Source organism: Lathamus discolor, chromosome 5, assembly GCF_037157495.1.
Source record: "Lathamus discolor isolate bLatDis1 chromosome 5, bLatDis1.hap1, whole genome shotgun sequence".
In the NCBI taxonomy this organism is placed as follows: Eukaryota; Metazoa; Chordata; class Aves; order Psittaciformes; family Psittacidae; genus Lathamus; species Lathamus discolor.
Window position 1 is genome coordinate 104,836,279 of NC_088888.1, and position 26,726 is coordinate 104,863,004.

A 26,726-nucleotide genomic window follows, 5' to 3' on the forward strand; every position below is an offset into this window, starting at 1 on the left:
GTAGCAGAACTCATGTGTAACTCAGTCTATTTAACACCTTTAACACTTCACCACACAGCTGATTTATACAGAGAGGTCACATCAGACACCCACGGTCACCTAATGCTGGCCAGTTCCTGCCCTGCCTAGTGAGGTGCTCATGCTTCCAGAAGTAAAACTGGAGATGAAGGGGAACAATAAACTTTCATGGTGCTTATACAGCTTGTCATGAGCCTATGCAGCCTTGCCAGACACCTTGGCCCAGCCCATCACCTGCACAGTGAGCCCGAACAACTAAGAACAGGACTTGGAATATAGGGTAACACGCACTAGAAAGGGAGGTGCTCACACACCTTTCTTCCTCAAGCCTTTCACAATCCATGAGAATCCTTTCATTGTTATACATCAGGACAGAGGTGGGTTTTTTCCAAACGCATTTTCACATCCAAGACATCTCACCTCTAAGACGAGCTGAAGATCATCCATATACCTTTCTTCTGTCTGAATGAGCTCATGAATGTAGCCCTGCCTTTTCCTCTCCATCGGCTGCATAGTGTCAAGGCTCTGGAGATCAGCACACCCTACAAAAAGAAAGGCAGTGTTTTAGATCCCACTCAGGCCATGAGATCTGATGAATTAACAAAACTGCATCTACACAGAACAGCCTGTGGTTCGGCCTACACACACAGCCAAACCCTGTCCGCAGCAGGAGTGGGTTTCAATACTGAGTGATGCAGTGATCAGCCTCCTCCCCCTGTATGCTGTTTTTCAGTCTGTCACCTTTTTATTTCTTTGAACATCCCTTGCTCTTGTACCGTGATGCAGAATAAGAATTCCCGACTTCCTGCCCCTCCATTTGTCTCACGTTTTTTCTCACTTCTCCTTTTCTGCCACACAGTTTCAAAACTGATTTTTCTCTTGCCTTATGCAATGTGTACTGGGAGAGGAAGACAGCTAAAATGTGCCTGGTTCTGATTTAGGACATTGCCCCTTTGATCTCCACCCTACTTCTAAGGAACTCTGCTTTGGTTCTTAATTTAGGGGACAAACCAGCCGTGCAAACTTGTAAAGTCAGAATGCGTAACGTTAGTTGTGTAACTTCACAGTTGCACAACTTTTTCTTCTCATTTAGAAACAAAATGAACCTGAAACACATTGAATTATTCTTATGCACCAAGTGTGAATAGTCACAATCATGCACAGAACACACATTCGGCAACACGAAGCCCGAGTTTTCTGTAGTGACGCGCAGACCCTACAGCTTCACGCTGCTTTGTCTCTACTCAGACATGTTAGTAAGCATGACAACAATGTTTGAGACTTGGCAAGTGAATCAAAACCTGGTAAAAACAAAGTGGTGAATATGTTTAGGTGGGTGAAGGAGAGCACAGGAAGTCAAACTCTGATCGCTGTGTCAGCCACCGCATGCGAGCAGGGTACTGCCAAGTAGCAGGGTGGGGGAAAATGACAAACAGAAGCAATTACAGAGCATTTAAGGGCCCCCAGCTACAGCTTGATGAGATGGCTTCAGGTTGTAATACAGCGTGACCTGTGGCCTCTGCAGAGAGCAGGAAGGACATCCCAGGGACTCATTTAGAATCAGTGTTTCTAAAGGAATGGCACTTTCTGAAAGCTTACAGGTGTCCTGGAAGGCAGAGTAGCACAAGGGGCTGTAGGTCACTGACCCTTGTCACCCTAACACGTCTAGGACACTAGAACTTGTATTTATTCTATTAACTGGCAACATACAAATCTGCTTATGGGAAGGCTGCTCTAATTAATGAAATTAAAATAAGTAATCAATTTTGGGGAAAAAAACCAAGAAACACTAAAGATTTAGCTAAACTTGATGTGATAGGGACCTAATAGGGAACCTCACAGGCTGGTGCGCATCCTGCTGCACCGGCATCAAGCTGCTCTGAAGGACCAGCAGCCTTCAGCAGACGAGAAACACTTGTCAGGTGGAGCTTTACGACACCATTGGAGGTATTTTAACATGGAAACTGAACACCAAAAGGAAGTAAACCAGTAAAGGCAAGAGCTAGATTTAAAGTCGGGACTCTTCAGCTGTTTCATACCCCTAAGGAGGATCACATTAAGCTTTCTGACAAGCTCTGGAAAAAATGCCATTTTTTATGAGGAGATGAGGGACTGCAGCGGTTTTGATCATGCAGTATGCTGCTTCTGCCCTTAGTTATTCCCGAAGTTACAATCAGGCCAAAATTAGATGAGAATAAGGAGTAATGTTACAGATCGAAGTGATTCCTATGAAGTTCGGTATCTCAATCCATTAAGATGGACTGAGGCCAAGAAGTGATACTTCTGGATTCTAGGATCACTCTTTAGTCTGCCCACAACCGCATTTAAGCCCACCTGGTTCCCAAGACATGAGGCTGGCTTGCACAGCAATCACACTTTCCTGCCCAGAGCCGGCAGTCTCAGCATTGACCTTGGGGATTTTTTCCTGCTGCAAGGTGCACTCCTGAAACCAAAGCAGGGTTGGACTGAAGCCCTGTTGCTGTTTGCCACTATCACGGCTGTTACAACAACCCCCATGCTTGGCTTTGTGTCTCTCTCATGCTGACTGCTTAAAGCTGAAGCAAACACTGGAAGCAAAACAGGCCTTTTTTATGCACCTAAAATAGATTTGGGCTGTAGGCTCATTACCAGCTACAAAAATGCAGCTAAATTAACTGCTTCCTGTGCTAACCTTGTATTTGGACTGTCAGCTTTTGGGATGAACGGGTGAGTGCTATTTCATACTTAAATAAGCACTAGTGAAAACATCCCAGATTTTGCTGGGTCCGACGATACTGGTATAAAAACCGCAGTCCACACATCTGATTTGAGAGGGTGAATTCTCACATTTGGATCTGAGAAGAAAGGCGAATGAGACACAATAAAACAACCTACCTTATGCATTGCCAATGTTTTTCCAAAGTGGCCACAGTGGCTTAGGGGTATGGAAAGAGTGGACCTACATTTCCACTCATTCTCCTCCCACATTCCTGTTCCCTCCTTTCCTTGCATCAGTTCTGACACTTACCTGACAGCAAGCAAATTCTGAGGGGAAAAAGAAAGCACTGGTTTTCTGCTAGTTTAGCAGCCAGGAATGAGTGTGGAAGCAGTAAAACTGCCTAACTGCCTTTTGCTTTTGACAGCTGAAAGCTGTTGGTTTGGTTTCTTTTTTCTGAATCATGGAATCACAAAATGTTTGTGTTGGAAGGGACCTTAAAGCTCATCCAATTCCAACCCCCTGCCACAGGCAGGGACACCTTCCACTAGAGCAGGCTGCTCAAAGCCCCGTCCAATCTGTCCTTGGAAGCTTCATCCCAAGCTCCCCAGATTGCTGAGGAAAAGCAGTGGGAAGCTCAGCTCCCTCTGGTGACTAGGCTAAGGGGTTTATGTGACCTTGGGAGGGCAAGCCAGCCTGCCCCTAACAGCCAGAGCAGGGCACTGCTGGGCAGCTCAGGCAACCTGGGGCATGATCTGCAGAGCTCCCTCCTGACAACATCTAATGGAGCAAGCAGTGGGTGTCTGGTACCTATCAAGCCGAGGGCATGGCAAGGGAGAGATGCCATCTGTAACCACAGTTCCTTTTGTGGCAAATCCTGCTCTCCAAGATGAGGAAGCAGCTGTCTCACCAGGGCAGGGTAAAACAAGCTGGGGAGTTTATAAACAGGAAATCCCAGGCTTTAAAGTTGTGTTTAAAATTGTGCGTCCCTCTCCAAATATACCTGAACAAGAAATACTTTCTTCCTACTAACCTAACTAGCCCTGCATGAAAAACTACCGAGTTTCAGAGTCAAAAGATGCTCTCCTCTGCAAGAGAGTCAACTGCCTGAAAAGCATGGGGAACTGGGGTAGAAAACCTTTCCAAACACTGACATGTTTTGGATTTAAGCACATTCAAGGGGAAGAATAGCACTTTCTGTAGAAAAGAAATCCTCCAATGAAAGAGATGAATGAGACCTATCACCATTGAAAAAAATTCCTTTTTTAATTTGTTGAAAAAGGGGGAGTGAATTACAATTTTTCTCTTAAATGCCAATTCTAGAGAACTGAAGTAAAGGCCAGATGGATAAAAGGCTTTCAAGGATGCCCAGATCTGCTTGGGCATCAACTGCTTTGTCCCCTTCCCCAGCAAACTTCCCCAATCAATGAACAATGAAAAAACACATTAAAAATGACAGCTCTGGAAAGACATCTTAAATCTCAAACAGGAGCTCAGGCATTTGTCATAGATTAATAGAATCACAGCATGATTTGGGTTGGAAGGGACCTCAAAGGTCTTCTAGTTCCAACCCCCTGCCATGGGCAGGAGCACCTTCCACTAGACCAGGCTGCTCCAAGCCCCATCCAGCCTGACCTTGAACACTGCCAGGGATGGGGCAGCCACAGCTTCTCTGGGCAACCTGTGCCAGGGCCTCACCACCCTCACAGGGAAGAAGGTCCCAAAGGATCTGTCTATACCAGAGGCATCACTGCTTTGGGTCACCAGTGAAAACTATTTAAGGGTAGAGAGGGTAGCCTGTAGAAACTACATGTGTAAGGAAACAGCTTGGGTTGGGTTGTGGGGTTTTTGTTTGCAGGGAGAAAGGGGTGGTTGTGGTTTGGGCCTTCTTTTTTTTTTTTAGTTATTATTTTTTTCTTTCCTTTTTGTTTTTTTAGCTCAAGCCAGCTGATGTGCCTGGAAAAAGCACGTTGGTTGTTTTGCCTGCCTCTATTTCCCCAGGTTATCATAGAAAGACTACACCTCACCTTAAGTACCATGGGCTGGCATCAAAATAATCCCTTTAGTCCAGCCAGAGAACAGGCAGATGGCATTATGGGAGGCCACCCATAGCCGGATTACAGTCTCACTCCTGTCAGTAGCCTCTGTGCCTACTGAAACCTGTTGAAAGGAACTAATCCAAGAACTTTTTTTTGCCATGGAAAAGTTCGCTTCCACCAGGCCCTGGGAAAATAATGAAAACTTTCATCCAGTCTCCCCGAACCCACACATGCAGTTTATTCTCTCTGAAGAAATGTGATTCAATTTGCAAGAGGTGAAAAGCAAAATCAAGTCACTCCGTCACCGCACCAGGTAACAAATGCTCATACCAAGCTACTCAGGTGGGAAAAAAAAATCCTCCAGAGATGGACCAAAAAACCACAACAGACAAACTTTTATGTGTCCCTTTAATAAAACACATTTGCATAGGTATCTTACAACTTTGTTTAAAAACAAAGACGAACAATTGCCTCATGCGAAGCACAGCCTGCATTTGCATGTTGTAACAACCACCCCAAACATCAATACTCTAGCTTGAAAAGAACAGCAAGAAGAGGTTTTAAGGCAGCACACACCACTACGTAGCAGTTTTATTAGTTCATTACATTAAAGTAGCATTACCCTGTAGCAGCTCCCAACAGCACTACAGGCTACGGCTTGTCGGCATTCCTACGAGCAGACTTATTTACAGGTGTTGTCAACCCAACTCAAGAAAATCACACAGGGGTATGATCTGACAAAGCATCGGGATGGCATAAATATCCAGTTATTAGCACGTAACTTTTCCAACAGAGCTTTATGCCTTCTGCACTCCTAACTGTAATGTTATTAACACTGACACTGTGACAGCGCTTTGAATGCGTTCACAGCCCTTCACTGTCACTGACTACTCGCACATCCCAGCCCTGCAACTGGGTCTTGGTGGTGGCACAACTGTCCTGCACGGATCCAACTGCTGGAGCAGGAGCTCAGCTCTGGGAACTAAGCTTCCGTAAAAAGCTTTTGTAGGTTGTTGGTGCATTATGCAAACTAGACAGTTACAAAATTAGGAAGTGTTTAGTAGGTGGTTGTATGCATTTACTGCATCATTTACATTCTTACTCCCAGATACAACACGGTCCCTGTTCTCTGCTGGCCCACAAGAAACAGTATTAAGTAGTATTACACTGCAGGCAACATCGTATTTTGCTCTCCTTGCTGGCTTCAGTTTTAACTGTTAGCTCTGAGCAACATGTGGACTGGGGACCATCAATCAGTTCAATAAAAAACTCTTTATTTTCCACCTTGTCCTTATTTCCAATGAATGCTTCAACACTAGTTTTACAACACTAGCTGGGATGACAGCTGAACTCACTTTATCACTTTTATCACCAAAAGAGTGGACTGCACACAACCAGAGAAAAAACCACCATTTTTAAATCAGACTTTCTTTTTTAACGATAGAGGTCTGATTTAAGTGCAGCTTCTACCAGTGACACCTCTTCAATGATATGGGACATTGGTTTAAAATAATCTTGCCCTAATTACACCCTCAGCATGATCTGATGTATGCATTCAATTCTTTCTGCACCAGTGTGCAGTGGCAGAGCAGAGCTCTTGGGTGACTGTGCTTGAGCTGTATTAGGCAGACGTCTGCAGCAGAGATAACTGCTGAAGGCGGGGGCTATACCTCTTTCAATCAGCATTATTAAGGTGCATTATTACTGTTACCTTTATTATTACAGTTAGAGAATTTAGAGCGTACTCGGGTAAATACTGACACATGAACAGGCAACCATGAAAACCCAAAATGCTTCATTTCAATACCCATCAGTTCAAACAGAGGAGCAGCTGTTCCAGTAATTATCAATGCTTATATTTATGTACCCAGTAATAAGGCTATTTGTATGACACTTCACCTAATATTACCCTGAAATTCAACTGTATCACTTAAAAATGGGTAGAATGCCAACCGGTTTTGGCAAATGCCACGTAACTATTTCCTAGAACATCCCACATAAGATGTGACGTTGATTTTAACTTTTTAGACATAAGTAGCAATTTGGTATTTAAGGAGAACTGTCACTGAGCATCGGGAAATCAGTTTCGCTCAAATCCCACAGGTTAACCCTTTATAGAAATGCGACGATTTGTAAGATCACCTAATTATTAAACTATTGTGGCTGCTTGATGACACTGGTGTAGCACAACACACTTCAGCCTGCATTAAACTGGCTTTCAAAGTCAGAAATTCAGAGAAGGCAATTCAGGGTGATGAGCATATTTTAGTAGAAATACTTAAAATAAGGTTTCATAAAGAAATCAAGTCAGCTAGAACACCTGAGGAATTATCTAGCACATTATTTGCCTACAGTAACATGATTTCGCTCTATAACAAAATACTGGTTTAGACAAAATACATCCAGAATAAAAATCCATTTGTAGCTTTATGTAGGCACATTGCTGTAGTCTGTATTGCACAAAAGATATATCTCTGAACTAAAGGGCACATATACATTATTTGATCAAATATATTAAATACATAACATGGAAATTTTGGAGAAAGGCTTTTAAAACTCTGCAATTGGACTAACCTTTTCCTGATAGTACCTTCACAACATTCATTCATATATATACATATATATATGTATGTATATAGTAAACAAGCAGTGTTTTGTAAACATTTCTGATTGCGTAAGTGACCTTTGCTGTTTCATAACCATGTCCAGAAAAACAACTAAATTAAATACCATGTCTACTAGATCTTTCCTGTTGTTACAGGAGCACAGAACTATTTAAACAGACAAGTAGTCTGCCATTAAATGAATCCTTTTATTTATATTGGTATCAGGGTTACAGTCCTGAAGTCCTGGTCTGTCCCTCCTTCTCCCCAGACTGCTAGAACATGGGCATCCTCACTGCACCACACTGCTGATGTGCCACAACTGTACTTTTAAGGATCACTTTTGAGCTGAGGAGAGTAATTCCATTTCTAAACCCAAATGCTCTGCCTTCGGCTCCAGGTATCTGTTAGTGTTTCTTTTCTGGCAACACCTCTTTACCAAGATTATCTATGCATCAGGCTGCTGATTTATCGAACAGAAAGAGCAGCAGCAGCAGCTTTCAGATAGTATTTATTTAAGTCATTGCAGACCATAACCAGATAGAACTCTCTAGTACCATTAACTATTTAATGCAGAAAAGGGCCAGGGAAAGGGCCTAGTAGCACAGAGTATAAGTACTTACATGTTTGTGGTTTCCTAAAACTGAAAGCAAATATGAATTATCAGAATAAAGTACTTAAAGGAGGTTGTTTAGGGATAGGACATAGAGAGCCAAAACAACCCGAATTCCTGCTATAGTACTACTGTGAAGGAAGATTAAAATATCCTCCGCTCTATGCTTAATTGTACTTTCCCCAGTTAAAAAGGGTATTAAAAGGCTGGATGAACCACACCAGATCTAAATCTTAGATCTTGTAGCATGTTTGTAATCACAGTGACTATCAGCAGCACAGACAGGTAGGGTTTGTTTTCTGGAGGAGCCTTGTAGGCTGTCAATTTTAAAAGCACAATATGCAAGAGATTAAATCAAGTCCATTAGAACAGTAATCAATGAACATTTTAATTCTGCAAAGTATGTACATTACAACATTGAAAGAACACAACTGCCTGTTCAAAACAGCTCAAACAAACTGTGCAAATAGTGGGTCTTTGTGTGTCTGCAATCCCACCATACAAACAATAACTTGATATGCATGCTAATGATCTACGATTATCAATACCAAAGAAAAATACTAAAGGAAACAAGAATGAACAGCAGTGAAAGCCACACAAAGACCCACTATCCTTTCTGCTTTTACAAATCAACTGTAAGTGTAGATTATAAGAAAACCCACAAAAACCTAATTTCTTGACTGGATCTAACGTTCAAACGAAGCAAAAGGATTGTGTCAGAGAAATGTGAGCAGGGCTGGCCACCCTGCCTCCACGCTACAGTCAAACTTGGATAGTGGGTCTCTGAGGAGCTTTCACACTGGAAGACAACATTGGGTCCTAAAAAAAACAAAAAAAAATGAAGGATAAAATGAACATAAATTTGAAGAGTGAAACACATGAGTTCTACGGACACAGACAGAACAACACCAGAAAGGTCAGAAAGGAATGACAAACATTCAACTTTCTGAAAACAGACATCATGAGCTTCTACTCTTGCATTTTCATATTTATAAGCACACACAGTACCTGTGACCAGCCATCACTGACTCTGAAATCACTTGTAGCTGATTGACTTGAATACACTTTCTTCCCAAGGAAGACTTCTGTTATGTAGACTCAACACAAGGTCAAACCCTAGGGTTTTTTTAAAGGCAACAGTAAAATTCCCTGAGATGTCAACAAAGGCAGGATTTCTCCTGAGAAATTTGTAATGAGATATTAGAAAATCCGATACAAACCGAACTTGTAAAGAAAAGCCACACTGGAATTTACTCATATTGGCACACAAAAATTAACCTGTTTGACTCTGCTCAAAGCCTGAAAAGAATTAAAACCTTGTAGTATGTGTCCATGAAGTAGGATATACCACATCACCCAGTACACCCATCAGAAACCAATGTCTACATGCTCTGGAAGAGGCACTGCAAACTCAGGTTAAAGGCAGAAGTGTGACGTGGGCTTCAGCTGCATGCACTTCATGGGCAATCCCGAGACTATTCCAGACCCCAGGATTTCCACGCGGAATCTTTATCAAGCCTGACTGACATTCTAAAACTACCAAGTAGTTTTAGACATACAAAATGACCATGTTCACTATGAACTAAGGGATTGATTCTGTATTTGATTCTTGGTAAAAGGGGTAAAATTCCAGAGCTGTTGAGTGAAATCTCAGAACAAATTAATTATCTTCACGTGTTAAAAAATTAATGCGGACTGGCAACATGCAACACCTCAAAGCCACTGATACCACAGACTCTTACTCTATCATCATAAAGAGAAGTTACTTGGCAATAACTTGGGAACTTCAGAATGTGTTGCCCATATACAGACACACAAATGCACCTGGCATGAGCAGGTCTGTTCAGAAGTTTTTTTTTACTATCAACATCCTTGAAAATTGGACAGCTTCATTCATGAGACAGTGCTGGACAGGAATCCTAATGATTTTTTTGTGCATGGAGATAAACTTCAGGAAATACAGATCCTTGCTGTTGAAAGGAGAGGATTTGCCTCATGTCTCTCATGTGTCACATCTACAGGTAAGGTTTGGAGAGGAAAAAAATACATAGATCTAGTGATATTACTATGAACATCAGGTTTATTCCCAAGGAAATTCACACTATCATCATACACGTGAAGAACAATCTACAGAGAGATCTGTTCTCAGCCTAACTTTTGCCATTGCACTGGCAGAAGGCAGAGCAGGCAGGTTTAAATGGGGGAAGACGATGCTTATCAGGCTATGGGGACTACCAGGAGCTCAGGTCTGAGCAGCTGAAGGGGTAAATTAGGTGGCTGAGGAACTGCAGCAATGTTGGGCTAAGAAAAGTAAAAAAGAGTGAACAGAAACAATAATTGTATGTACATTAGAGTAGAAAGAACTGGTACAACATTCACCGCTATGAAAGACCAGTCTCGCAAACGGAAACAGGTACCTCAGGTAAGATGAACTGGAAGCACACTGAGCATAAGTGTTTCCACCTGTCTGGGCCATCCAGCTCTCAGCAAAAACATCTCTGAGAAGTGAACTGATCTCTTAAACACTGAAAAACATCCAAGTATGTAGGTGGAGCATCTGTCTTGCCTCCACCCGAGGCACCTGAGCAGAGAAAATCTCAGCTAAGGAAACAACAAGGACAAGGCTCAGACTGGTCGCATGGATAAGATGAAAAATTGGAAGAAAGCTCTCTCGCTGAAAAAGGCAAGAGATAAGGAGGGAACAAGTTTCTAAGAGCAATTGCTTCATGCAGACAGACTGGCTGAAACAGAAAAATTCTCTCCAGACCAGGCCATTGGGTGGAACTGGAAGTGGGAGATGCACAACACCTACCTGCCTTACACAGCCCTTGTAAGAAAACCTGGTAGACATGTCCTAGACAGGTACTGGCAAGACAAGAAAGATCTGACTCTGAACAGCTTGAGCAAGCACTTAAAGAACAGAGATTATGAGATGATGCACATTCCTTTATTTTAAATCTATACCTATTTATATTTTGAAAACTCCTGTATATCTTACTGATTCTGATTACTTCTGTGCAAACATTAGAGTAAGGGCTATTAAAATATCATTAAAATGTAAGTAAGTCTAACCATCACCACAGTCACTGAGAGCATCACTTTTAAGTATTGTGTGTTCTGCAATCACCAGGACACAACTGTATGTAAGAGACCTGTTGACAGACCTAAGACACCCTTAGGTGATTCCATTTCTTTTTCTTTGTGGAGACCCTAGGCCAAGATGTGCAGCTACACCAACAGAAGTGATCTTGTTAGCACCGTTTATTCCATTCGGAGAGCTATTTCAGCAACCCGAGAGAAGAAACACCTCACTAACCTAAGCTCCCTCTTTGCTAGAGAAGCTTGCCATTACAGCTACAACTAGTAAGTCTCAGGTAAGACACCAGATATGAAGGTGGTCCGTATAGCAGAGTTCAAATTTGCAGGAAAAGCAGATCTTTCCTAAGCTGCAAACCTATTTGAGTAAACCAAATCTGTCTGCTCCCTTTCAAATACCATTTATATTTGACCATCTAGAGAGAGAGTGGGAGAAACTGCTGCTGTTCTTGGGCAAACATCACAATGCTCAGATTAACAATTCTTCAAAATACAACAACCTCTTTTAAAAATTATATTGTCATACATCTAAGCTGGTCCCTAGAAGGCCACATTAACATTTCTATGGGACAATTGCTTAGTGATTTCTCAATAGTACTGATAGGAGCTGCACTATATTTAAGAGCAAGCAGAAAATATTTTAAGGAAATCCATGGAAGTTTGAAAGTTCAGTCAGTACATACGTAAATACCTCTCTGGTTATGGAAGAGTGCTGCAGCACTAGCTTACTGCTGAAATAACTTAATGGCTCACACTCTATGAAAGCAGCCCAGGTGAAATCTGTGCAACGATATTTGCACAACTCTGTGCTTGAGCTAACAAGCCATGCTGGTTTTGAGCAGGCTCTGTACTTAGAGCAAGATTTTCCCTGAAGTTTCCAAATGTGTATGTTTTAATATCACAAGAGAGTGGCAAATCCCAGCACAAAGCTGATAACATAAGTCAGCTCATGTGAAATGCTCAGAGAATTTAAAACATATGAAATTCAACGTATTCTTCATTTACCAATAGGAGGATTTTGTTAATTAAGCACCAGTAGATTTGCTTCACAGCAAACAGACTACTTCTTAGACAAAAGTTTAACAACCAAGTACGGATGACCTGGTGCACATCAGCTCATCTGACTGCCACTGCCTGCCCTTTGTCAATATACTTTCAGAGGAAAGTTCTGTTCACACAGGCACAGTTTGATTTGGATGGAAATATTTTTACTCCACAACTTTGAAATCTGAGAAGCACCCTAAAGACATATCAGCAAATAATGACAAAAACCTAGCCGTCATATCAAAGATTTCCAATTACAACTTGATCTCAGCACTGCTTCTGTTGAAAATGAGTGGTGTATATAATCTCCTTGCACTTAGCGCTTTCAGCAACGTTACTTTATATGGCAACACACCTGGTGTGATAAGCCAGTATCTCCATCGCTTTTGAAAATTCAGAGAGTTTTAACGCTCAGACTCTTAATGTTAGAGCCCATCCGGGTTTAGTCTACACGATTTCTTCAAAACTGAGATTTTGTAAACAACAACAAGACTTTCAGAGGATCATTTTAATGATTTAGATAGGCATAATCAAAAGAATGTTAAGTTCAATCTAACTGCAGACGGTTTTGTTATCACAGCCACACTGGCCAGAGGCATTAAAAGAAATACATAGGAAAAAAAATAATAAATAAATCAATGTGTTACCAGAAATGCGGGCACAGATTTAATGCAGATAAAACCTCAAGAACAGTGCATTCTACCCAGGTACCGTAACAAGCCATCCAGGTTAAGTATTTTAACTTTCCAATCCAAGCGGTACCTTCATCACAGCATTTGTGAACTCTTCTGTAACAACACACCTACGTTGATCAAATCTGAGGTGCAAACTGGTCCTACATGCTATCTACAGACTATTAAGAGTGAAACTGAACCAGACTTCTGGATGTGTGTCTTTATGCTGAGAAAACTACAAATGATGCCTAGGGAAAAAAAGGCAAGTGAAAGGACAAGGCTGTTACGTCAAAGGAGCATCAAGATATATTCTCAAACCCACTGGTGGCACGGGTTGATATAAAAGTTGGTTTAACCACAGTGCCTCAAGATGAAAAGCTGAGGGAGTAATAATGGTGGAAGAAAGGGGGAAAAAAAATGGGATGTGTGTGGGTCACCAGAAGCCTTTACTGTGTTCATGTGCAAAAAAGGCAGAGAAAATTGAGTGTCAGGCAGGTGTATACTCTAGCGTTCAGTTCTCTTGCCTGCTGCTGATAATTTTCAGCTTAACCTATGTTTTTTATGGGTATCTTGTTCCTCAGCATTGGATGAGAGCTAGGTTGCTGGGAGCCAGGACACGCATATTTACCATAGGACAGATCACTTGGTAATACTAGAATCTTTTTCCTACCTTTCTATGATTACTTTTACTTAACTGCTTATTTAATAACATACTTTAAGTTAAAGATGACTACAGCAGACATTTTTTCTTGTTTTATAAAACTCAAGCAAGTTCTGTAGTGGAGCATAGAATGCCTGTACCAATTCCCAGTCTCTGTCAGTTATCAAACATCAGCATCTTTACTGGAAGGGGAACATTTATGAAATCGGGCATTTTTAGCTCACCTGAGCACTCTTACTACCACCCCCGGGCTGGTTGGTAACGTGATGGTTGCTTGTAGGTTAAATAGAAAAATATTTGAAGTACTTAGTACTATACTAAGATTATTTAAAGAAAGAGTATTTAAAGTATCAATACATTCTGCTGATGCCTGGAACTCCAAATTCCAAACGCAAAGAAGAATAACAATGCATCTTTGAAATAAGGTAATAAAACGAATAAAAGTTGCTTACACTGCTGACTTGGATCACAATCCGTGGTCATCTTCACATAGTTTGAGGGGAAGAGACCTGTAACACCACTGATTTCTCCTTGCCACCAGTCAGCATCATCTTTGTTCAGTACATTGATAAGCTGCCCTTTGGAGAAACTGAGCTCATCTTCATTGTTTGCCATGTAATCATACATAGCTATGACTTGACACACTATGAAGAAAAAAACAAAATACCAGAATAGTTACACAAATATTAACACTGTTTTTTCAGTGCTTTACATAACCATGGGAAAGAAACAACAATTTCACATACACTGTTACATAAGAAAAGTGCCACATGATCTGATCTTGATGTGGAACTAACCTCCCTTTTCTTTCCAATTGGGCCAGGCAGTAATCTTTATTTCTACTTTATGTATCTATGCACTTATGTAGCAAATGGATTCAGTTAGTATAGCACATAGCCAAATCTACTTCTAAATGTCATAAAACATAATCAAGCATGCTCCTATCTCTTTTACTGTCTTGGAAAAGAAAGTGAATTTGATTATCTTACACCTGACACTTGTGAGAAAAAAACGCAGCTAAGGAAGAGGAAATGTTTGTTAGTTAATTGCAAGCTGCTACTTTATTTGAAGGGAAGTTTGGTCCAGTAATACCCAGAAGCTGTTGTGTTGTATAAGCAAGTCATAGCTGTGGAGAATAGCACAATTTAAGCATGTAGAATCAAAAAAGCTCATTTTCTGTGAAATAATCTCATTTGTACCTGGCCGCTCAAATGGAAAGATCTAGTGGATATCTGCTGCTCAGTTTCCTTCCCTAGAAGGAGCAGTACATGTAATTCCAAGGTGTCTGTCAAGGACTGTTAGTTTTCTGTAAAATTTTAGAACATGGAGTTTCCAAATGAGAAGAGTATGGCTCTTCAGTGCACCCTGCAAAACTAGAAAGCTCTTGCCATAGAAGATGGACTGCTCATTCTCACAGATTTCTGGATATAAACATCTTTGTATGATAAGAGTTTCTGTTGTAAGATATGTAGAGAATAGCATACGCTAGGAAGGGACCCTATGAAGAACTGTTTTGATTAAGAAGTTGTGAGACCTTTCTTGGATACAGCCAACAGCTGAATGGTCAAGTCTGTCAAAAGACCCAGGTTCTAACTAGGACTATACCTTCCAAAGTGACACAACACTCAGATACAGCTATGTACTGGATCTGGATGGCAAGGTTCTGGTAGCAGACGGGCTACAGGAGTGGCTTCTGTGAGAAGCTGCTGGAAGCTTCCCCCACGTCTGACAGAGTGCCAGCGGCTCCAAGACAGACCCCACTGCTGGCCAAGGCTGAGCCCACCAGTGATGGTGGCAGTGTCTCTGGGATAATGCATTTAAGAAGGGGAGAAAGTTACTGCTCAGGAGCGACTACAGCTGGAGAGAGGAGTGAGGATATGTGAGAACACCAGCTCTGCAGACACTAGGGTCAGTGAGGAAGGAGGCGAGGAGGTGCTCCAGGTGTTGGGTCAGCGATTCCCTTGCAGCCCGAGGTGCAGCCCATGGTAAGGCAAGCTGTGCCCCTGCAGCCCCTGAAGGACCCCACACCAGAGCAGGGGGGTGCCCAAAGGAGGCTGTGATCCCATGGGAAGCCCATGCTGGAGCAGGCTCCTGGCAGGACCTATGGCCTGGGGAGAGAAGATCTCACACTGGATCAGGTTTGCTGCAGGACTTGTGACCCTGTTGGGGAACCCACACTGGAGCAGTTAATGAAGAACTGCAGCCTGTGGGAAGGACTCACACTGGAAAAGTTCACGGAGGACTGTCTCCTGTGGGAGGAACCCCATGCTGGAGCAGGGGTAGAGTGTGAGGAGGAAGGATCAGCAGAAACAACATGTGAATTCCCCATCCCCCTGCATGCTGTGGGGTGGGAGGTAAGACAATTAGGGAGTCCTTCTGAGCCCAGAGGAAGGGCAGGGTGGGGGTAAGGTGTTTAAAGATTTGGTTTGATTTCTCATTACTGTGCTCTGATTTTATTGGTAATAAATTAAACTAATTCTCCCAAGTCAAGTCTGTTTTGCCCGTGATATTAATGCTGAGTGGTCTCTCCCTGTCCTTATCTCAATCCATGAGACTTTTGCTATATTTTATGGCCCTTGTTCAGCTGAGGAGGTCTGTGACAGAGTGGCTTTGGTGGGCACCTGGTGTCCAGACAGGGTCAACCCACCATAGCCATTAAATACAGTATTATGCTAGTTATGTAATTCAGACTAGTAGCAGAACAACTGAAGCAGTTGCATAAAAACCTCTAAATTAAATATAAAGTCTTTCTTTGGTTGTTTCTTTTTTTTACCTGAGGGAGCAGCAGATGTGGTTCTTTCACTGCTCAGACCCAGTAATTTCACATGGCTGGCAGGGAACCATCCTTTCTGTCTCTTTTTCCCTCTTGCCTGTAAATGTTTAAAATGGTCAGTACACAATTAAGAAATGAAATAGTCTACAGATTGGGAAAAATGCAATAAATATGTCACACAGTTATGCCAACCCAAGACAAAAACTCAGCATTCCAAACATCAACTAAATATTAAACAGATCTCGAAAGGAAAAAAAAAAATCTGCTTAAGGATAAAACAATCCAATTAAAATAAAGCTGCACCAAATATATTCTAGCAACTGTGCTCATCCTACATTTTCAAGTGCAGCTAATGATTTCAGTGTGTAATTTAATTGTGTGGCTCAAAATCTGCTCTACAAACATTCCACTTACACATTGTGCCAGCAGTCTCCGAGGAGATATCCACAACAGAGGTAACAATTACCATAAGCTACTTTTGAAAATCCTGACCTAAGTATTTGATATCACTTCCTACCTACTGCAGCATGTGAGACTTGGGGAAGATTTTTATTTTTCAGAGTTTTCTTTTTTAGTCCCATAGGTAAAAATGATCTCTGCACACACTGAAGAAATAAATATACTTCAGAGTACACACATACACATGAATCTGGATGTAAAAGTGATTTTAGAAATCCCAGATTTTAGAAATACCTTTAGAAATTCTTTAGAAATTACAGATTTTAGATATACCTAACTGCAAACTGAGGTTTACTACTATCAAACTATCAAGAACTGACAATCAGGGATCGCAGTTTCCCTTCTCCCACTTTTTTATTTAATTGTCTTTTTATTCTTTGAGGCTTCTTCCTGAACAAGCACTGGGCTTACTTTTCTTCAAATACAAACTATTCATATATTTGTACAGGCTTTCAGTAAGCTTTCCACTGCTGCTAAACCACAGAAACTCAGTGCAGCAATTTCTTGATTTGCTCACTGTGACCTCTCCTCCTTTATCTGTAAAGCAGGCTGTTTCTAAAAACTGATGCTGAATAGTTGTATCAGCCCTGTTCTAACTGTGGGAGAGGGAAGATGGGTGTTAACAAGAGTATCTGCTCAAAACAAGACTGTGTGTCACTGAGGAATACCTTGGCAAAGGCCAACAAACTGATATTAAGAGGACAGGACATTCTATTGTGCTGAATGTTCAATCCCACTACTGGAAATAGCATTCATTACTGGAAGTAACATGTTTAAATTCAGGGTAATGTTGCAGATTCAGCTAAAGGGTAACAAAAAGACATTATAAGATCACGATTAAACTTTTTGCATTGGTTGCAAAGAGGAACGCTATTACAGACAAGATTCGTAGGGCTCCAAAAGTCAAAATACGAACTATGATTTAAGAACGTCATGTAACAGTACCCTCAACACCTGGGACTAGAAACTCATCACTAGGTGGGGAAAGGAGAAAAGTGGGATCACCAGCCTTCGCAATCAACTAGCTCCCAATTCCAACTTCTAAGTTCTTTCCAGTTCTTTCATTAGAATAATTTTACAACGTAATGTTTTACCAGGTAAATCCTAACCAATTTAATAACAGTCAACAATTCTCTTCCCCATCTCAAGCACACATTCAGTGACAGCTTTACTGTCTTCTGTGACCAAAAAGCCCACCCCAAAGCAACAAACAAGAATGCCCAGTGACCCAAGGTTTAAATACAAACCTTTTTTCCTCCTAAATCTGGTTTATACCATATTTATGATTTCTAGCCAGCTTTTAGAACACTATTCTTAGTTGTTTTCTCAAATTAAACCCAAGATCACCTCCTTGCCATTCACAAAGTCACAATTATTTCTCCTTCAGTAACTACCTGCAACTCTCCTTGCCACCATCCGCTGGCATTTTTCTTCAGAATAAGTATTAGCTGTCCTGGAGCAAGACTAAGCTGTTCAGTTCCTGATGCAGCATAGGCAGTTGTAACCTGAGCAATTTCTGAAAAGATAACACATGAATTGCACTTGTTAGTAAGAAAATATATTAACTGCATTTTCCTTACAGTAAGAGCTAGATACATAGAAATATCCTGGTACATATCTTGCAGCTAAGAACGTAACCCACCATTAAAACACTGCTATGAACCTAAATGCTCACAGTCACTTACAAAACAGTCCTAAATGTTAAAAAGTTATCACACACTTACCGGGTTTCTTATTTATAGTTCCAGTTTTGCCAGCATTACTAGAAGCCTAAGAAGACACAAGAATCAATTTTTAGTGTGCAATAAAAACAGTAGAGTTTACATCAACTTTAAGCATGTGGACAGAAAAACACATGGAGATTTTAATTTTGAGCCTGTATTTAACATAACTGTCAGAATTCAAACTCACTTCTTGATCCTTTGGTCTGACATAATTGGAGGGGAAGATTCCAGTTCTGCTGTCAATGCTCCCGGTCCACCATTCCCCTTCCTTCTGGATCACGAGGATTTCCTCACCTTCTGTGAACGTCAAGTCACCAGGCTCAGAGCTTGAATACGAATAGAGTGCAACATACTCTGTGCAAACAGTACATACAAAGAAGGAGACAACAGTTTCAGACAGGAGGATAAAAATAAATCATATGCAAGTAAAGGTATCTTTGATATCAATGTTCATCAGTGTGTTCACAACATGGATCATGTCTTCACAACTCTTTGAATCAACCTAGCTACTTGCTTGATTGTAATCACATCTCACCTCATGCTTACAACTTTGAATTACAGGTACACAACTTTGTGTTAATTTGGCACAGTAAGAGTTACTACCTTGCCATCATCCCGCAGATCAGCAGAGGCTTGTACACCACAGCTTGAAAACTCAACTCCTGCATTAAACATTCCACCCTCCCTCTGTGTTTCACAGCAAGCACGTACATTCCACACCTAAACCTGATTAAAAGCATTCTTATCTAACACAGCAAAAAGGAAAACACAAGTGAAATTAAAATATAATTGGTGAAGCATGCAGAGACACTAGATTAAAAAGCTTAGAAAGTGCTTCCCAGAAATTTTTCTCTAGTAGTATTTATGTACTCCCTACTGATTAAAAGCAGACATTTCACACTCAAGAGACTAGAAGTCCCTTCTCATGTCTCTACGGTACAGCATAACACAGTAGAGAACAGCAGGAAAAGAACTCATGGGTATGAGACATATTTAAGTTTTCAGAAATAAATTAATGCTTGAACAGTCATAAAAACAAAAGAAAAACCCAGGCCTATGCTCAACCTGAATTAGTTATAAGCTTTACTTACATTCCTGTTTTATGAATCTCATATCAGTAAAATCAACATTTTCACTGTATCTTTTGGACAAGCATTAAGGCCTGCTCGGAAACCCATCACATTTAAGCTTATTCACAAGCCATGAAGCAAAACCAGGCTGTATTATTAAGTAGCATATTTCATGCTGTCTTACCCTCTCCTGCTGTGTAAGACTGTGTGTTAGGCTTTTTGTTTACAGCTGCATAAATAGCTTCTGGTCTGCAGAAAAAACCAAAGGTTTGTGTAACTAAAAGGCAAGAACACATCTCTCTATTAAGATAAGACTCTGATTATCTCAAAGCTGGTATTCCCTCTGAATCAACGGCAAAGACACCCCGACTGTCAAACAGTGACAGGTATTACTGATATTTAAGATAAATGTCACCCAAGGCATACCACTTAAAAAAAAAAAAAAAAAAGAAAAGAAATGTGATGAAAGATGAGAATATATATCTGCAAATTATGCTATTCAAAAGAAGAACAAATTCAAGATTTTGTCTAAATTCTCACATTCTACGGAATTTCTAAGAACTTTCATTATAACACATGAAAAGAACAATTCACACACAATGGTGCAGCTATCCCCCCGCAGTTACCCGACTTTGAATTACTACCTGAACAGTTACCCTGCAGCATTAGAATAGATATAAACACCTTTTCAAGTAAAGAAAAATACACTACTTCTGCAAGATATATCTTACAAGCTTACAACTATTTGTAGGTCACTTACAAATTGATACCTTCAGAGGCAGAGTGTAGCTACACTGCAAGAGAGCTGACTCGGTAATGAACCAAAACAAAGTCTGGCACTTGATGAATAATCAAACACCACTGATTTTTCACAGCACTCAGCCTTGAAGACTGTCTGTTTACACAGTAGTGAGCCCAGCATTACTTCGCTTGCCAGAATGAAACAATAAAAGCTTGAAGTGGCATGGTTTAAATTGTAAATGGTATTTATATTCTGCACTTTAAAGCACTGCAAGAATTTTGCACTCTAAACCACCTCTTTTTGTGAGCTGTTGAATAAAACAAAAAATAAAAGTTGCACTTACTCCTCTTTCTTGATTTCGCTCCCAGGTAAAAGCTTGACATATGATTTTGGAAACCAACCCCTTCCTCCATGTACCTCTCCAAACCACCAGTTTTCCTGCTGCTCCAGGACAGTAATGATATCATTTTTTGAGAAATTCAAGTGGTTATCTTTTTTTGCAGTCCAAGAGCAAAGTGCTTGTGCTTTTAAGTTTTCAACAGGCTGACCCTGTTAAGACACAAGTGGAGATGTTGAATGACCACACTACCCCAAACTGGTGCAGGCATTAAAAAGCAAACATTGATGTATCCTTTACTGACGTTTAAGCAAGTGAGGGCTTGATGTATACAAGCTGCTAACTGAGGAACAATCTCTCAATTCTATTTCTTATTTGTTAGAAATATCTTGTGTGTCTAATCACAGGTGAAAATTATTTTTAGAATTATGAAACATACTGCATGAGCCTTTTTGCTCAGTGGGCCCTGGAAACATACAGAATTATGTCAAAGCACACTAGTGGAGCATTCAGACTAGCTTCTTTATCATCTAGCCTGTTCAGTGCACCCTGTATTAGAAAAGTTGTGGTTTGGATTGTTTTTTCTTTAAATTAGTTTAATTAACATGAATCTAAAATACAGCAAGTTCTCCACTCCCACACAATATACCTGTCCATGAATGGGTGAAACAGATCCAGGGGACACAGTGCGAGTGAAAGCCGATTTCTGTTGCCATGCTGTATTAACATTCAGGCTAGAAAAAGGGATGTTTTGGTAGTCAGATTCTTCCGCAGATTTACTTGGTGAAAGTGGTCTGAAAATTGAACACAGGCATATTGAACACATTACAATTTTTATTTTAAAAGCACCTCAAGCAGAGTAATACTTTTTTTAACATACATAAAACACATTCTACACATTGTGAAGCAGACTATCAAAGACTACAGTTTCCAGTCTAAGACTTTCAGGTAGGTTCTTCAGTAAGTTTTCTGCATTTATATGGAAACCAAAACCTAACCAAACCAACAACACCCACCAAAACCCAAAACAGCAATAAAAAACCCCAAACCACCAAATAAAACCATACAGCACATTATGTCTTTGCTAAACTTAGAAAAAGTGACTTGAACACAAACGTAACAAAAACTCACTCTGAAGCAGCTGAGGTAGTAGATAAAGATACTATGGGAGGAATTAAGGCCTTCTTAGGAGATAATGATTTTTCTCCTTCTGGAATTTTTTCTACATAATTGCAGGGAAACCAACCAAAATGTCCTTGAAAACTCCCATAAAGCCAACCAGGCTCTCCCACATTTTTTTCATCAACCTACGTACAGGCGGATAAATACAAAGAAAACAGTTAGCAGCATGAAACAAAAAGGGTATCCTTTAATCACAGTGTCAGCACCTACTAGCACTCTGAACAGCATGAACAGCACTCATACTGGATCAGCATTTTCATTCTCTTCCCTTCCAGAACGGAGCTGATTTTGCCCTGTTTAAGGAACAGGGTGATGCAATGCAACAACCGCAATGACTTAGAGACAGGTAGAGACAGGCCGCAAAGACACCATATTCCTTCAAACAGATCCCAAACCTGCACACTGGTGATCATGTACTACACCTGGAGCCATTCTGGCTTGCCAGGAATGATGATAGTTTGTGCTTTGTTTTGTCAAATGCACAGCCAAGAGGCAGCGGCTGGCAAGCCCAGCAGTGCCTGAAAACAACTGCTGCAGCTCTGCTTACAGATATAATTAACTGCCATTTGACTGCATCCAGAACACATCAAAAAATTCTGTTACTTGCTATATGACTAAGTATAGAGCATCTCTAAACATTCATAGCAATATTGAAGCCTCCACTATGCTACAAATTAGCAAATTCGTCAAAATTAGCTAAAAATTACCAGCTCATCAAATACTACCAGCTAGTTAGCTTAGTTGAGGATTGAAGGTAAGAGGAGGGGGCAGCAGCTGCTAAGCTATTTGTGATATAAGTTACCAGTAGTTAAATGACACAGTTATATCTGAGAAGGAAGCCAAAACAAAATCTTCTTCTCTTATTCCCCTTCCATGCTTCATCGGTATAAAAAGAAATGCAAATAAATGATTTAACACCATCAAACTGAAGCCTAATACTTCACAGTTTTAATATTTTGTACTACATTGCTTTGTAAATTTTCCCTCATCACCTACATATATCTCTTATAGTCTAAATGAGGAGGAACCATACATACTTATATATTAGATACATATATGTTAATTGCACTACCATGGTTGTAAATCAGTTTTCACAAGTCCACCTGAAGGCATATGCTTTCAAAACTGTCTATGCTGGCAAGTGATATAATTACACAGTATCATAGAATCACAGAATAGTTTGGGCTGGAAGGGACCTTCAAAGGTCATGTAGTCCAATTCTGCTGTAATGAGCAGAGACATCTTCAACTAGACTGGGCTGGCCAAAATCATACCCAGCCTAGCCTTGAGTGTCTCCAGGGACGGCACATCTACCACCTCTTCAGGCAACCTGTTCCAGTATTTTGCTGCCCTCATTGTAAAAAAATAACACATTTCAACTGAGATGTTAGAAGACATTTCCAATCTTATAGTCCTGCAGTAATATTGCAGGTAGCATATTCAGATGAATCCAGAAAAGTGCTACGAAGAAGGGACACAAAACAAACTGCTGTATATGTCTGCCTGAGGGAACGTGCGTAAAGGACCAGCCAACAAGAGGCAGAAGTCAATGTTAACAATACATTAGAAAACAGTGTTAAGATTCAGAAGAACTTTTCACATCTACTTGTTAAATAACTACTTTTATTTTAATTCAAATGCATTAATTACTAATTCATGCCTCTGCTTACTATGTTCATATTTCAAGCAGACACAGGCAAACCTGTATAAGTACAATAAACTGCAGCAACTATATCGTTCCTGGTCTACTAATTTTGGGAAGTTTACATTTACCATTTGCTATTGTTATTTTAAACACAATCTCAACACATCTAGGATCCGTAAAATCCAAAGAAAGATTTTGGCTGAATTAACATTAATTCTACTTGTTTAAGAAAAAGCAATCAAACTTAAATTTTGAGTAAGCTTTAAAATGTACCAATGTAAGGCTTTTGACATGTAAGACCTTGTGTATCTCGAGGCCGAGGAAGTGGGTGGGATTTCTGCAAGTTAAATGTGAATGGCAAATCTTACCTGAATTATATCCCCAGTATTAAAGCTCATTTCGTCATGATTCCTTGCTTCAAATGGATATAAAGCTCTGTAATTTACCAAGGTAACTGAAATCCTAGACTCTGAGACACTAAATGCAGTGCCTGGAAGGGTAGAGAAAATTAGTTATAATTTTAACTCAGCTAAAAGACATGCGTGTAGGTGAAGCCCCATCATTCTAAGCAACAGGTATGAATACAAGAAGAGAACAGTTCTTGCCCCCAGGCAAGTATCAAAGCAGATCACCAGCTACAGCAGGCCAATGGGATACATTAAGTGCATGACTTCAACATGCAAATCACAGTTAATGTAACACACGCACTAAAATGCACTGTCTTCTGAAGCAAAAAAATTGTATCTTTATCTTCTCATCTTTCCTTGCCAAACTGCTCTGGCTACCCACTGCTTTACTATAGTCGCATTTACACAACTATAATAATCCAAGTTGAAAAGATACCACTGTTGAAACAGTGAAGGTTCAGCAGCATGTATGAAGGTTTTACTTGGAAACCTAGAATACCAAAATATCAGTTCTAATTTCTTTGTACCTCTATTCTCCAAGTCTGTGACTGACACTGCTTATGTTTTACAAGGTACAGCTGAAGTGTGCAAATATCCTTCAGCACTGTCCTAATTTGGTTTTTGCTGAACTCAGTAATAAAGGTGGCTAATAAAAACTGACAAGAACTAATGAAAGATGGAACTAATCAAAACTGCCTTTGAAAAATAGTGGTTTAACAGTATTTTTGCTAAAGTCCACAACTACAGTTAGGTCCTATTACTGTTTCCAGCATCTGTGATTTACTGACCAGGATCACTAGAAGATTTGTAATCAGTCACAGGTTACTTCTATGAGTTTTCAGCACCTAAGTTAACAGGATAATTTAAAACTAAAGACATTAAACATTGTTGCGGGGTTTTTTTAATAACATTTTAGACAATAAGCCTGCCATAATGTCACATTAATAATACTACTACATTTTAAGAATGACAAAATGCTTAGGAAAATGAGAATCATTAAACCAAAAATCTAACAGACTAAGATTACCTTCATTTTTCCAGGGTGGCTTAAGACTTTTACCCTCTGTTGGTTTCAAGAGATCTGCAAACTTCTCAGTTACGTTTAATTTAGAAGTGTGTTTCTCCATCTCTTGAGAGTTGGTCACTTCTTTTATCTTCTTTATTTCTTCATTCTGCCTACGCCTCTCCTCAGCCTCTCTTGCAATTTGTTCTTGCTTTCTTTTATCTTCTTCCAGTTGCCTCTGCCTTTGCTGTTCTGTCTCCCTCAAGGTAGCGGCTTGCCTATTTTTCTCTTGCTCTGCATAAAACTGTTGTTTATTTTCCCTTTCCCTCATCAGAGCAACTGCTTCTTCAGCTTTCAGCTTTTCTTGAACTTTTTCCTGCATTCGTTCTTCCTCCAATCGCTTCTTTTTCTCTTCCTCTTCCCTTCGGATGTTTTCCTGCCATCTGTTCTCCTTATCCCGTTTTGCTTTCCTGAAAGAAAAGAATGAGAGAGACATGGGAGAACGTTCAGATAAAAATTAATGAGACTGTGTTCATAGAGTAATTGACTGCATTTTTCAGTAAAACTGAGCCTATGACACTGATCGCTTTCCTCTCTGGGTGATAAGCTGTTCCGCAGGAGAACATGCTTTGTCTTATCATGAGTGCCACTATACTACACATATAAGTAACAAATGGATTAAAATTCTTGGTATAAAAACACTGACATGTGTGCACTTGTGCTGTGCTTCCACAAATACTTCTGCTCACCTGTATCCTGATGTGGAAGAAGCGACCTGTTAATTGAACAAAGGTGGTTTTAAGCTGCCCACCAAGGTAGTATCTGTATCGCATTATTGGATTGTAGTGACAGGACAAGGGGGAATGGGTTTAAACTGAAAAAGGGGAGATTTAGATTAGATATTTGGCAGAATTCCCTGTGAGGGTGCTGAGGCCCTGGCACAGGTTGCCCAGAGAAGCTGTGGCTGCCCCATCCCTGGCAATGTTCAAGGCCAGGCTGGACGGGGCTTGGAGCGACCTGGTCTAGTGGAAGGTGTCCCTGCCCATGGCAGGGGAGTGGAATTAGATGAGCTTTAAGGTCCCTTCCAATCCAACCCACTCTATAATTCTATGAAACTACGATTTTCAAACAGATTAGTAACAAAAACTTATTCTGGTACATACAGTTAAAATAGCCTTTGACTACTGATCTTTGCTGCTTAAGTTTTTTGCCTTTGACAGCTGTAATCCATTCAATACACTTACCCTCACCACAGCCACACTCTTCAGCAGACAGAATCTCAAAACCTGACTGTATTCTCTGAAATTATTCAGATTTTATCCTGTGCCTCATCTCTCCAAAGAAGTTATTACCCAGTTCAACATGCTTAAAATCATTGCATTTTAGCTGTCAAGATCTTTCCTCTGAAAAGTGCAGACAACCCTTAATAGGCTATCCCTACGCATACAGTATATGGTTCTCTTAAAGGGACTGTCACAAGTGTTATGAAACTCCACTACACCGTTGTAGAAAAAAGCTGTCTTGAGTTGAGGCCCTGAATTGCATATACAAGCTCACTAGCTTTACTTCATTAAAAACAGTCAAAGCAAATACGAATCACCAAAAATCTCTCTCAAAAAGAGAAAACATGGCAATTCTCTGACTGAGAAGTCAAAACTAGCACATCAAAGCAATTTTAAGCTGAGGAACGCTCACTAAGAACACCCATCCATCCTCTCTGGCACCGTTTCAATCTAAGGCTGCTAAACCCAAACCAAGTAGCTGATAGCAGAAGGTCGGGAGAGAGGAAAAACAGACTTACATTTTAAGACAGCCAGAATCGAACCATAGAAACTATGGTTTCTTAATCAGTGAAACAAAAGAAAACAAAACCAGTTGGTAACAAGACCATGTGAAACCAAGAGCTGAGGACAGTAGAAGTTTTGAGTGCTTGATACAAGG

At 40.4% G+C, this 26,726-nt stretch overlaps 1 protein-coding gene across 3 annotated transcripts in view; it reads right to left on the reverse strand.

Annotated features, from left to right (window-relative positions):
* The window catches only part of ITSN2 (intersectin 2), an 85,340-nt gene that overhangs the window by 8,162 nt on the left and 50,452 nt on the right, over positions 1–26,726 (reverse strand). For 2 of the 3 annotated variants that reach the window (XM_065681749.1, XM_065681750.1), the window contains 12 exons: positions 24,810–25,255; positions 23,744–23,865; positions 21,680–21,855; positions 21,198–21,342; positions 20,555–20,760; positions 19,654–19,718; positions 18,587–18,753; positions 18,400–18,445; positions 18,070–18,191; positions 16,217–16,313; positions 13,896–14,087; positions 439–560 (listed from right to left, as the gene is read on the reverse strand). In XM_065681749.1, coding sequence (XP_065537821.1) covers positions 439–560; positions 13,896–14,087; positions 16,217–16,313; positions 18,070–18,191; positions 18,400–18,445; positions 18,587–18,753; positions 19,654–19,718; positions 20,555–20,760; positions 21,198–21,342; positions 21,680–21,855; positions 23,744–23,865; positions 24,810–25,255 — 1,906 coding nt within the window. Of the gene's footprint in view, positions 1–438; positions 561–5,143; positions 8,788–13,895; positions 14,088–16,216; positions 16,314–18,069; positions 18,192–18,399; positions 18,446–18,586; positions 18,754–19,653; positions 19,719–20,554; positions 20,761–21,197; positions 21,343–21,679; positions 21,856–23,743; positions 23,866–24,809; positions 25,256–26,726 lie in introns of those variants that run through there. The other variant, XM_065681751.1, reaches the window with a different exon arrangement.